This window comes from Typopeltis vanoorti, chromosome 7 (genome assembly GCF_054136105.1).
Source record: "Typopeltis vanoorti isolate ZY-2024b chromosome 7, IOZ_Tvanoo_1.0, whole genome shotgun sequence".
In the NCBI taxonomy this organism is placed as follows: domain Eukaryota; kingdom Metazoa; phylum Arthropoda; class Arachnida; order Uropygi; family Thelyphonidae; genus Typopeltis; species Typopeltis vanoorti.
In genome coordinates this window covers 73,863,282-73,877,533 of record NC_143555.1, presented here as the reverse complement: position 1 = coordinate 73,877,533, position 14,252 = coordinate 73,863,282, and the positions used below count along the sequence as shown (strand labels likewise).

Sequence of the window (14,252 nt, the reverse complement as noted above, 5' to 3'; positions counted from 1 at the left end):
GGAAGGAAAAGAGATAGTATTGTATGAGGATTTAATGATAAGAGATATACTTAATGAGAAAGTGCTGAAAGCATGTTTTCCAGGTGCTAAGATAGAGAATGTTAGTGAAGCTTTAAGTTTGCAGGGGTAAAAAAGCAAATGAATTAATTGTTTTGAGTAAGCACAAATGATTCGAAAGGTGAGAAATATGCAATGCGAGAGGATATGAAAGAGAGGGTAGAAGAAGCAAAAATGAAGAATAAGAAAGTGAAGATTATGAGTCTGCTTCCATGATATGCTATGATAAGAAGGGCCATGATTGTCAATGAGAAGATTATGAAGGAGGAATGGGGTGTAGTTTATAGATGCATGAAGTGAATTTGATGGACGTAAGGACCTGCATACGCCTGATGGACTGCACTAAAATGGTTTTGGAGTTAGGTGCTTAGAGAAAGTGTTGTTCAGTGTGAGGTTGGAAGCACAAGACCAGAGAAACTAGAGATATTATTGGGGAAGCAATTGAGCATGTGTCTAGCCACCCCTGGGATAGATAAGTACGATTGCAGGAATAATTATAAAGATCTGGGTGTAGTTTCTCAGGTTTCAAATCCGAATGGGCAGGTAATGACATTATGTAAGGATAACTGTGGGCCCAAGGGAATGTTGAAATGCATGTACACAAATGCCTGAAGCATCAGAAATAAAAGAGGAGTTTTTGGTGAACTCAGCTTTGCCGAAAAGTATTGGCATCAGCGAGACCCGGTTGTCAGAGAATGATGTAGTTATAGGAATAGAATGTAATGGTTATTGTATTTTCAGAGAAGATAGAAGAAATAGGGCAGGAGATGGTTATTATTAATGATACTGAAAACTTCAATGAACAAAAATAGAAGTTAAGGAAGATTGTAGATCTGGTGGAAATAGTTCATTTGATGCTGATTAGTGCAAGTTGAGGCCAGTAGGACAAAATGTATTGTTGGTTGCTACTATAGACCTGGGGGGGGGATCCAGAAAAAGATGTGGATGACATGCATCAGCAGATTCAACAATGAGTGTAGGCCCAGCAATTATCATCGGAGACCTCAACTATGGTGACATACATTGGAAGGAAGAAAGAACACATGGCCAAATAGAAATGGAATTTACACAGTTATTAAGGGATAATTTACCTAAAACAGCATGTGATGGAAGGGACCAGGGGTTTGAGATTGTTGGATCTATTAATAGCATCAGATGATCTATAACTGCATTATCAACTCTACTTCTGATCAGGAAACGTGATCATGCAGTCTTGTCCTGGGAGGTTGCTCAACATGGGAAATTTCAATTAAGAAAGGGTTTATGTGGAACTACAAAGCTGGCAATTATGACAAATCTAGGAGGCAACTTGGATCAGTGTCATGGCATAAGAAGCATGGGAAGTAGTCAGGATTGCTAGAGCATGGCAGCATCAGACTGCATACTGATGGTCAAGAGGATAAACCGAGTAAGGATTATGCAGATGAGTAACAATATAAGACAGGAACTGCAAAAATTTCAATTAAGAAAGGGTTTATGTGGAACTACAAAGCTTACAATTATGACAAATCTAGGAGGCAACTTGGATCAGTGTCATCGCATAAGAAGCATGGGAAGTAGTCAGGATTGCTAGAGCATGGCAGCATCAGACTGCATACTGATGGTCAAGAGGATAAACCGAGTAAGGATTATGCAGATGAGTAACAATATAAGACAGGAACTGCAAAAATAAATAAATAAATAAAAAATAAAGTTATGGAAGGGATATAAACAAAGAGGTGATCAGCATACTCATGAGCAATATAAAGCACAAGCAAGAAGGGTAACTAGTGTAGCAAGAAAGGCTAGAACAGATTTTGAGAGAAAATTAGTAACAGGCCAAAGTAAATTCAAAAGAGTGTTTTTGCGACATAGCAAGTAAGAGAAAGAATAATTATAAAAAGATAACTTTACTCAGTACTAATGGTAGGAAAGTGACAGAAGCAAAAAGAATATTTCAGTTAATAAGTGATGACTGCAGTTACTGATGTGACAAGGACTAATGTGAGAACTGGGGTAGATGAACTGGAGGTACTTTATTGTATTGAAAAATATCAATGTGAATACTGCAGCAGGCCTGGACGGTATGTCAGCTCTTGTGATACGATAATGTGCAAGTGAACTGGCTCCCTCTGAAGAAGTTGTTTAATCTAAGTCTCAGCTCTGGCATGGATCCAAGGGAGTGGAATGAGAGTAAGATAAAAGTTCTATTATATAAAGGTGGCTCCATGACAGAAGTAGAAAATTACAGACCAATTAGTATCTCTGGAGTTGTTGGTTAAAATAAAATTCAGGAATGGGATGTTTAGGAATATGATACTCTATAGGGGCAGCATGATTAGTAAAAGGTAGGTCCTGCCTGAGTAATTTATTCGCATTTTATAATAAGGTGACACAGAACTGGATAAAGGAAATGGTTACACCATGGTACTGCTGGACTTTGCAAAGGCATTTGAGAGAATACCGCATGGGAAAACTGTTATATAAGTTGGAGCAAATGGGAATAGATATGTGGCTGGTGGCATGGATGTGGGATGGCTGAAAGACAGACATCAGAGGGTCGGTTTGGTGGAGTGGAATGAAAGAGAATGAGGGTAACTAGTGGAGTTCCCTAGGGCTCTTTGCTAGAACCACTACTCTTTAATTTGTAGGGATCTGGAGGTGATGGTGGATGGATTTCAAATCTCCATCCACCATCACCTTCAGATCCCTAATTCTAGGGATCTGGAGGTGATGGTGGATGGAGATTTGAAATCAGAGGACATATTGCAAGAGTTGTAAAAAATAGTTCAGAGGATTACTTGGATGCTGGAGAATACAAGTAGGGAGGTTATTATCCTTCTTCATGAGGCTATAATTTAGCCACATGTTGACTACTGTGCATAGATTTGGTCACCTGCTTTATCAGGGGGATCGGGAGGTGGTGGAGAGGATTTAGAAATGAATGTTCAAGCTAGTGACAAGTTTGTAGAATGTTCCCTATGAGAATAGATTTGAGGGTGTGTGTGCAGAGTTTAGCTAATAGGCAGAGGAGAGGGGATATGAGAAACTTATAAGTTACTAAAGAGATACTATAAGATTGACACAAAAGAAATTTTTCAATAGATGGGTGAGTAAGAGGATGAAACAAGGGGTCACACTTCGAAGTTGTCTAAGACTTCCAAGTGTGACCCCTTTAGTAAGGGTGTGAAGACTAAGTTCTTTTCTTGGAGAGTGGTGAATGAGTAGAACGTATTGTCTGAGGCAGTTGTGAGTGCCCCCAACAGTGAATAGGTTTAAGGCGATGTATAATAGGTATTGTGTTAATGGATAGAGTGAGTTTCCTATCTCATCTCAGCATTCCTTGAACGGCTGTGTGGAGATCCTATTCTAGTTATCTAGTTTTTGACTCAAGTGATCTCAAGATAGTTATTGCTCAAAATGTACAGATTCACTATGTTTCCACACATGCCATTTCTTTGTTATAATCTATATTCCTATAATTAAAATATCCTATTAAATCACAGTGTCTATCTTACTGGCCCAACCAGTTTATCATTTCAAGATCAGTATCCTCTCTATTCTCTGGCCTATGACAACATCCTATTACATGTAATTCCTTTGTATTTAATAACAGTACTCTCTGTCCTCTGTTTTGCTTCCCTTTCATATTCTTCTGGAAGATTCAATATCCTACCAGATTATTATTACAACAATCAATATCTGAATTGCTTAATCTGGATATCTGAGATATTTGAGAAATAATTTACTAACAACAAAGCCTTGTGCATCAACTATTTCACAGAGGCTAAAATTTCAGTACAATTTCACAGAGGCTAAAACAAAAAGAACAGCAATGGATCATAAACTGCAGCCAATCATCGAAATATTATTATTATTATTATTATTGTTTGGGCACCTCCATAGAGTCCAAAGACTCATCAGGGGAGACCCAAACTATCAAATATGAACAATGAAATCTATCACACACTTAGAAACCTAATATTATTAATTAAAAAATGAAAAAAAATATATATTTTTCTGCACTGCTCCTTTCACTTGAAGGAATATGGAATCGGTATTCTGATTACATCGTTTATTTTGGTTTGTTTTTCCATTGCCTTTAGAATCTTTTAATATCTTAAAAATAGTGATTAAAGTGATGAAATTAGTTAAAAATTATTAATTTATTGATAACCAAATTTTGTTAGAATTTCCAAATATGATATTCTCTACTTTTTTTATAGACTACAACTGATACAGTAAAAGTAAAAGAATGCACAAGGTAACAGTTCATCATATTGTTTCTGTATTTGAAATGTGTGTATTGAGATATTATCTGATAACCACTCTGAAAACTCTAATTTCTTTGCATAGTATTTATTATTACAGAGTATCATTGTATAACTGAAAGAATAGTTAATGTTTTATTAATTTTTTGATATAATCCTCACGTGTGAAATATTACAAAACCTAAGCACGTCTTTGGCATGTGTGAGCACAAGGTTCAGGATATTAAGTAGGAATCCATTGATGTTTCTTGAACAACCAGAGTTTGTACTGTTTGGGGAAGCCTGTTCAGAAGTGCTGTTCCAAAGAACAGAGATTGATGGAATGAAAATTCAGTTGGTTCAGTAGGTTTGAAGCTAGTTACTAATTGATTGTTGACCATCAGCTGTGTGTATTGTAGTGAACTTTGGAGAAAGTCGAGTATGATGAAAATATCTATAGAAGAGGCATAACCAAGAAACAGATCTGTGAGTGTGTGTGATTGAAGTGAATCAGTGAATATTAAGGAATATAATGATCACAAATAACCAGATAAAATGGTAGAATTGCTGAATCAAAGAGAAAATCAGGCTTTTTTTTTCTTTCTCTCTTGTGTGTATTTAGCTCAAAAGATACCATTGGAAGACTAATATAAATATATAAATCAATAATTTGTCCATTGGCTGCTTATGGATGTGAGACCTGGATATTTTTTACATGAAGGTTGAGAATTTCATTTCAGCTTTTGAAAGGAAAATCCTTAGAACAATATTTGGCCCAGTGAATGATAATGATCTTTGGAGGATCAGAAATAACCATGAGTTATATCAACTCTCTAAAATAACCTACAATATTTAATATAATCAAGTTCAAAGAGTTGTAGTAGGCAGGACATTTTTTCATATGGAAAATTACAATATTCTTAAGAAGACTATAAATAGTAAAATTCTTGGTAAAAGGCCAAGAGGAAAACTAAGAACAAGATGAATAGATACTGTTAATCAAGATAGCAACATCATGCATAGTGTGCCTGTTAAGTAATGAGATCGAGTGTGTTGTAATCGCAGATGCAACTTGCGAATTGGGAAACTGTTGAAGTAAGAGTGTGTGTGTGTGTGTGTGTGTGTGTGTGTGTGTGTGTGTGTGTGTCAGAAGTTCTCTTTTTGCAAAGAGCTGTGATAAAAAAAATTTAAGGCATTCTCTCCCCCCACTTTTTGTTCTTTTGTGACTCACAAATGATAAACACTAAAACACAATTCTGATAACCACTCTGACCTTTTTCTATTATTTCTCTATGAAGCTTGATCATATATATATATATATGGTCCAAACATCCAAATAGCAATCATCTTCACTGGGAACTTCAGCATTCATATTCACAACTCAGAATGGTTTCCCTTCTCCAGTTCCACTGATAAAAGTTTGAAGAGATGCAGAAATATTTGCTGTTAGTAATAATCTTAAATAAATTGTCCATCTGGCCACCAGAATATCTGATAATCCTCTCCACTTGCACCCCCAGATCTCTTCTTCACCAGCTTTTTTTGATAAATATACTGCAAATGTCACCTATCCTCTCTTGGAAGTTCAGACTGTAACCTCATCCAAGTCTCCTTTCTTGCAGAATGTTCTTGATCCCATTACACCCTGTCTCTTGAATTTCCTTTCATGTTCTTTCTCCTATTCATGAATGACTTTTTGCTACTGATGGTATGTTCCATTCCTCTTTTCTTTTGGCAGACCTTACATTGCTTATATATCCTAAGCTACATTATCTTCCACAGTCTCTGCATTGTTTTAACCTGGCAGCTCCCTAGCTGGCATGAAATTTCTTTGTTGTACCATGTTTTTTAAGCCAATACAGAATACAATTCAGTTGGCCAAATCACAAATTGCCAGCCCATTTTTATTCAGTATCCAGGTATGTATCATGAAAAGGTGAGGATTATACATTTCAGAGACCCTGGTCACTTCACATTCCATAAGAGGGGTATGTGGGTTTCTCCTCCTGTTATCTAGCTTTGATCTTTAAGTGACCTTGTATTTTTTAAATTTGAAATTCAGTTAAGAGTTATGAAGTTTGTGTGTGTAATAGATCATTTTTGATTTTTATTGTGATTTGTCATTTTTTTGTCATTTTGTGTTTGAAATATTCTTTATCCTTTAGATACAAAACTATTCATTTTGAAATTTTTGATTTTAGTGGTATAGTTTGCACATATTCAGTTCATTATGAAGCTTTCAGGGATATTATGCTAACATTACTAATGTTAATGTTTATAAATTAAACACTAATTCTGCATTGTCATTTTTATAATTTCATACTCTAGTTTTTTCTTGTCGCTTATTACTGTTAGCATATGTAATTTGTGTCTGTTGTTTTGTGTTCTTTGTTTGTTCCTACCAGTTCCTTGTGTTCCCACCATTTCCTTCATTTTATTTTCCTCAATTTCCTTTGTTTATTATAGTTCATTCTGTCATCAGTATGATTTCCATAGTTCGTTATAGCAAATCATTTCATTATAGTGGTGTTCTCCATAATGCACATCTATTGCGTACCTAAGCAAAGAGAACCTAGATGATAGTACTGTTCATTTTATTGTCCTTGACAGTTCTTAAGGCGCTGTGGCATATCAAAAAAATTCTGATAAAAAGTGTTGGGGAGGGTGTAATGCTCTTAATAGCCAGCATGATCACTACGAAAGTATATATATTTATTTATTCCAGTCTACATGATTTTTCATTTACAAACAAATTAAATAGCAGGAGCCCAAGAACAGAACCCTGGGGCATGCCACTGGTCACCCCTTCTTTTTTTTGAGACACTGCTCCATCATACACAACCTACTGTATCGTTCAGAGCCAATCTCTGATCCATCTAATTATATACTAATCAATATACTATCTATTGCTATCCTCTGCAGCTTGTACACCAACTTATCATGTGGTAATCTATCAAATGTGTTTGCAAAGTCCAAGAATATCACTGTATATGATTCTTCCTTATATAACACACTTGTTACCTTATCATAAAAAGCAAGTAAATTACTAAAACAGGACCTACCCTTTACAAATCTATGCTGACCATCATAAAGAATGCTATGTTCATCAACCCAATCCTGCATTCTATTCCTTACCAATCTCTCCAACACCTTGATCACAACTACAGTTATACAGACTGGTGTATAATTGGAGACTTCTGTTTTAGAACCATGCTTGTTGAGTGGTACTATTTTGCTTTCTTTTCACTCCTTAGGAACCCTACCCACTGCAAGACTTTCATTAAATAACCAGGTAAAGGACATAGCCAACTGTGGTGTGAATTCCTTGAGAATACGTTGTGATATGTCATCCATTCCCACAGCTTTATTGACATCCAACCCAAACAAAATCTGATTCTTTCACTTCCAATTCTCTTAATACTTACCTCTCTTCTATATATTGCATGGCATCATTTACACCAGTGTGATATATGTTGATAAAGTGCTCATTTAATAATTCCACTATATCCTTTGCAGCTGTTAATCTGCTGCCATGACTATCCACCAGTGTTAATCTGTCATAATTGTTCTTCCTCTTGCTTGCCATAGCGGAAAAATTCTCTTAAGTTAACCATAGCCTGACAAGCCAATCTTTTCTCATACCACACCTTCTGTTTCTTTACCATGCTCGTCACCTTTCTAGCCTGCACTTTATACTCTTTGTGGATCTTATCACCACCAACTGTTTTGTATCTCCTCTATAACATTTTCTTTTTCAGCACAGCTTGCTTGATTTCTGACTAGGTTGGCTGAGTGGTTAGTGTATCCGTTCTCCAGCTAAAAGACTGCGGGTTCAAATCCTGCCGTGGGCATGGATGTTTGTGATTGTCTATGAAAATACTAGTGGTGGCGGGCAGTAGATGGCATTGGTGTAGTTATAGTTGAGAAAAAAAAAGAGAGCTATAGAGTAGGTACCCTCCCTCAATAAATCTTTGGACTCCCTGGAGGTGTTATGTAATAATAATAATAATTTCACTGTTCATCCATTTCACTCCTACTCTATTTACTTTCTTAACCCTTGGTATGCAGTCATACATTGCTTTTGTCAGATACTGCCTTGTGGGTTTCCATGCATTGTCAACATCTTTTCCGCTCAGCTCATCTACACAATGTACTGATGCTGACTGACTACAGACTTTCGGATAATCACCTGCTTTATACTTCCACGTGTATCCATTTGTGGCAGTAACCTTTTCTTGTTTCCTCACTTCCCAAACAAGTACCTCATGATCACTCTCACCAACCGGTGGCAGTATCAACACTTTATTAACAACTACATCTTGTGATTAACAACTACATCACCAAATCCAAAACATTAAAGCCTCTAGTTGCTTCAATCACATGCTGTTTAAGATACTTATCTTTCAGATTTCACAAACTCTCTCTCCTTGTTCCCATACATTATCTCCTCCTTCCATCTATATTCCTGTAATTAAAGTCTCCCATGAGGATCACTGTCTTTTTACATGGCTGACAAATTTTTGTAAACGTTTCACAATTGGTATTTTCTGTATTCCCTGGCCTATAACAGCATCTTATCAGATATACTAACCTGTTTATTTCAACTTTACACCATACAAATTCAAAATCTGGGCATGCACTATCAACTTCCACACTTTGTGGACATAATTCCTCTGCAGTCATTAATAGCACTCTCCCTCCTCTTTTCAATTTCTATCCTTCCGGAAAATTATATATCCTTCTAATTCTATTCCCGACATCACATCCTCCTCAGAAAACCAAGTTTCACTTATTTCAATTATCTTTGGATGTGCTGATACAATCAGTGCAACAAACTCAGCTCTCTTGTTTCAAATACTCCTTGCATTTGTGTATAAACATAATCACTGTGTGTTTGAGGACATTCTACCAGCACCAACATTCTCTATTCTAGCTGCTATACCACACCTCTCTCTCTCTCTTTGTTCTGACCACTCCTGTTTTCCCGATCCTGACTCTGATTTCCATTCCTACCTGTCTCATTCTCACCATTATGCATTCCATCATCTTGTGCTGCTGCAACCACATCTTCAACCTCATGTCCATCCTCTTCTTGTTGTGCAATCTGTTTATTTGTGCTATCCTGCTTCACAAGTAGAATCTGATCATTTTCTACATTAACTTCTTGACTCTGTGCCTTCTCAGAAAACAATAGACTTTCTGAATGCCCAACACCAAACCCATTTAAATGTAATCCATCAGCTGTAAACCATTCCAATTTCCCTTCAAATTGACTCCACAGATTTACAAATTGAACCCCCTTTGCCTCACACAACGCAGCCATCTTCTTATTCATTATCTCTGCTTTTCTTCTCAATTCACTGTTGTCATATCTGGGCAACACACCTATGACTTTCCCAACAACACTATTCTTCTTTACCTGCTGCACCAACTTGAAGTCTCTATCAAAATTCTTTTTCTTCCCAACTAACTCATTTGTGCCCCTGACTACCACTAATTTTGATGCCCCGTCTTTCCTTTTCTGCAATGCATCAGTTATTTGCTTCATTGTTCCACCAGGAAAGCATTTTTTGTGCACTTTATTAGTAATCACACTTGTAATATGATCAAGTCTAAATACAATGATATATAATTATCCTTTGACTCTCCTCATAATATTAACTTTCTCCTTCTCATTATCATCAGCCAATCTCTTTTTTAGATGCTTAATATCCTCTTTTCATTTCGGAGAAATACTTTCCTTTAATGTTTAAAATCTATGCCAACCTCATAACTCAGTTTATTTTCTTTCATTTATTCTTCATAATGAAGGATGGATTTATATAAATTATCCATTAATAATAATTTAATAGGAAAGACAAATATCAAACTTTAGGAAAACAAAGTAGTTGTTACTCACTGTGGAGCCAGACTCCTTTCACAGTGCCCTCAGTCACATCATCCAATCTTTGATTGCCTTTGCAAGATAATTGTATATCTTAAATAACACTATTAAAAAGCCTTTTCGTTGTATAAAATGTTCAAATATTTAATTGCATCTAAGATACAGCAGGTTGCATTTTTAATGAATTGCTGGCCGAGTGATTAGTGTATCCTCTCTTTCTCTCTCTCTCTCTCTCTCCAGCCAAAATGTTGCGGGTTTGAATCCAGCTGTGGGGATTGATGTTTGTGACTGTCTGTAGAAATACTAGTGGTGGTGGGCGTTAGATGGTGGTGTTGTTCATGACAATCTATGCCATAGATTGTCATGGGCAGTAGATGGTGTTGTTGTAGTTCATGAATTGAGTGGTGGGAGACTTGTAGAGTAGGTGCTCTCCCTTGATTAGTACTTGGACTCCCTAGAGATGTCACGTAATAATAATAACAAAAAGTTAATGCAAGTTTTGAGCTGTGAAATAGGCTTAGGACAATACTGTGTTAGAACTGTGCACCTACTTAAGGGTTAAAGGTATTGGAAGAAGAAGATTTATAGATGAACTACATTATTTAATTGAATTGTGATAAAAATTAATATTTTATAATTACCACTTATGTAATGTTATATTTAGGCAGTGACAATCAAGGAAAAGAAGGAGTAGTCATAGTATTCAACACTAAATACAAGGCTAATCTTCTTGACTGGCAGGCAGTCTCAAGTAGAGTGATGTGGGGCAAATATCAGAATGGGGAAAACTGGACAATGAGACTTATTTGTGCCTATGATCCCACACAAGATTCTACAAAGGTAGAAGTGGAGGAATTTTTTGAGGCTTTAGAGAAAGCAACTGACACAATGAAAAAGGAAAAGTTAGTCCTTGTTAGAGATCTAAATAGCAGAGTAGGAAATGATTGTCAGACATATAAAAATATTTTTGGGAAAATTTAGAGAAAAGAGCAATGCTAATAATAATGGCAAATACCTGTTAGATTTCTGCTCAGGACATGGACTGGTTATTACTAACACCATGTTCCAACATAAAAATGTGCACAAATTCACATGGAGAGAAGAGGCAAGGAATAAGAAAAGTCTGATTAACTATATTATTGTTGATAGTGATGTTTTCTCCCTGGTGCAGGACACCAGAGTGTACAGAGGATTTGAAATTGAAAGTGATCACTATTTAGTCTTGAGCAGTATAAAATTGAATTTCATATTGAAAAGAAGCACATATAAGAAAGTTTTAAAGCAAATAAAAGTTGAGCAGCTCTCAGATATGAACTGTAGACTAAAATACACAAACTTTATTCAAGAAAAAATGAAAGAGTTTGAGAACAGCAACCAAACCTTGGAGATTCAGTGGCAAGCCCTAAAGAAAACCCTGATTGATTCAGCCAGAGAGGCATGTGGTGAGGTTGTCTGCAAGGATAGAAAAATCAGAAATCTATGGTGGACACAGGAAGTTAAAGTGCTAGTGAAAGAAAAGATGAAAGCATATCAAAAGTTCCTGGCAAATAAGTCAGCTTTTGCTCTTAGAGAATACAGACACAAATGTCAGAAAAACTAAACATTGTGTAAAACTACTAAACAACAGTCATGGGAAGATTGCTAAATGAAACAAGCAGTGATGACAGCACAGTGGTAAAAAAACACTCAACAGGCATGCAGTCAGGAATACATATCCATACTGGAAGTAGAAAAAGCCATCAAAGGCCTGAAATGTCGATAGGCAGCAGGAGTAGATGATATTCAACATAAAATGCTCAATTATGGAGGTATAAAAATCTTACATTGGCTGCATTGTGTAGTTCAGAAGGCCTGGACAGAGGAACGAATTCCGGATGTTTGGAGTAGAGCTCATAGTACCCATATATAAAAAGGGAAATAAAACTTAATGTAAGAATTACAGAGGTATTTCTCTACTGAGTGTTCCTGGTAAGATTTTCACAAGTACAGAAATGGTTGAGAAGGATTGTGAAAGAAAAGCTTGGTGAAGAACAAGCTGAATGCATGCCAAATAGAGGCTGTCAGGTTCAGATTTTCACTTTATGACAAATAGTTGAGAAAGCATGGGAATATAACAAAGATCTGTATTTAAGTTTTGTAGATCTGGAAAAGGCATATGACAAGGTGTCAAGTGATAAGCTATTCGAAATGCTACAATTATATGGTGTCAATGCGGCATTATATAAAACAATACTTAGTCTTTATTTTAGTTGTAAGTTAGCAGTTAAATTGAAGGAAGTACAGGAAGATGGTTTAATGTTAAATCCGGTGTCAGCCAAGGATGTACAAGGATGAACATTATCCCCTCTGTTATTCATTATCTATATGGATCACATTATGAAGGAAAGTGGTATTAAACCTGATATCAAAATTGGAGATGTTAATGTCAGCTCTTTGCTTTATTTGGACAATGTTATACTTCTGAATAAATCTGCTACAAGTTTGCAAGATTCCCTGACTAAATTGAATAACTGTTGTAATAGATATGGTATGAAGATCAGCAGTAACAAGACAAAGAATGAAAATAGGCAGAATCATTTAAAATGTTAACTGCATTGTGAATGGAGAACCTATAGAACAAGTAAAACATTTCAGCTACTTAGGCATGATTTTTAGTGAAGGTGGTTAATTAAGTATGGAAATAGACAACAGAATCAGCAAAGCTGGTATGGTAAGAAGTCAACTGAATAAATTTATATGGAATAAGAGAGAAATTAGTCAAAACACTAAATTAGCTGTATACAAGACAGTGTTCAAATCAATTTTAATTTATGGATCTGAGAGCTGGATCAGAAGTAAAACACTTGACCAAAGACTAGAGACCGCAGATATGAGACTCCTGAGAAAGATTAGGGGCATGAAAAGATGGTATCAATGGCAATTATTTTATTAAAACCTAAGATATTAGGAAAGAACTTGACCTTGTTAGCAACCAGGAATGCATAGCACAGCTAATCTCAGGTGGTGTGGGCACTTAAACATAATGGGAGAGGAAACATTAGCCAAACAGGTGTTCTCTGCCAGGAAAAAGACCCAGAGGAAGGCCAAGATATAGGTGGATTGATACTGTAAAAAGTGCCTTAGAAGATAGAAATGTAAGATTTGATAATGTTGGAGTCTTGAGAGGTAACAGATTGATTTGCAGGAAAATTGTAGATAGAAAGTTAGTAATTATGTAAATTTTTCATGTAGTACTATCATATCCTGTACATCCCTTGAGGGTACATGGCAGGAATTTGATGATGATGATAATTACCAGTGTCGTTTGTTAATGAAATTATGTATGAGAAAAGCACAATTGTTTTTATTAAATAAATTGCTTATTACATTATGTTGTGTACTATATATATGCGTGTAGGTTTAATTTTAAATTAAATTAATACATTAATGTGATTATAAAATTTATAACTCTAATTTAAGTGTATTCATGATATGAAAAACTTACTAGTTTTGCCTTAAAATGTGCAAGATTTACCATTTTCAAGTAAAGCAGTATAACAATAACAGTTAATGGCAGCACCTTTTTTTTTTTTTTTTTTTTGTACTGATGTGAGGAAAATGGGGGGGGGGGGTAGATGGAGTTGTACTTCAATTGCTGATATTTACAGTCTTTCATATAGGGCAGGGGGGATATTTAAAAGTTATTAGTTATTTATGGCAATGACAATACAATAGCTGTTAGGTGAAGAAAATACAGCAGGTTGCATTTTTAATGACTTCGTTTCTTTGTAGTTTTTCACATAAAAAAGAAAAATAAAGTTCTGAACCTTAAAGGAGATAAAAGAATGGAAGAAAGTAAAGATGCCTCTATTGTTTACTTTTTTTTTTTTTTTACAAATAACTATGGACTGACCCGAGCTTGAACTGAGTATATGAGAGGGGAAAAGTTCTGATAAACACCTAGAACAAAAATGATATTAAAGCAACTGATGTAACCACAAAAAAGAACATATCTTAAAACTTTTGATCAGATCAAAAAGTAAATTATTACAATCAGATGAAACCCCCATGTTTCATCTGATTGTAATAATTTGTTCTTTTTC

General features: G+C 35.6%; 1 protein-coding gene across 2 annotated transcripts in view; it reads left to right on the top strand.

Moving 5' to 3' along the window:
- Graf (GTPase regulator associated with FAK) overlaps window positions 1-14,252 on the top strand; it is a 573,290-nt gene that overhangs the window by 282,415 nt on the left and 276,623 nt on the right. For both annotated transcript variants that reach the window (XM_090395958.1, XM_090395957.1), the window contains one exon: window positions 4,263-4,300. In XM_090395958.1, the coding sequence (XP_090252084.1) occupies window positions 4,263-4,300 (38 nt within the window). The remainder of the gene's footprint in view (window positions 1-4,262; window positions 4,301-14,252) is intronic.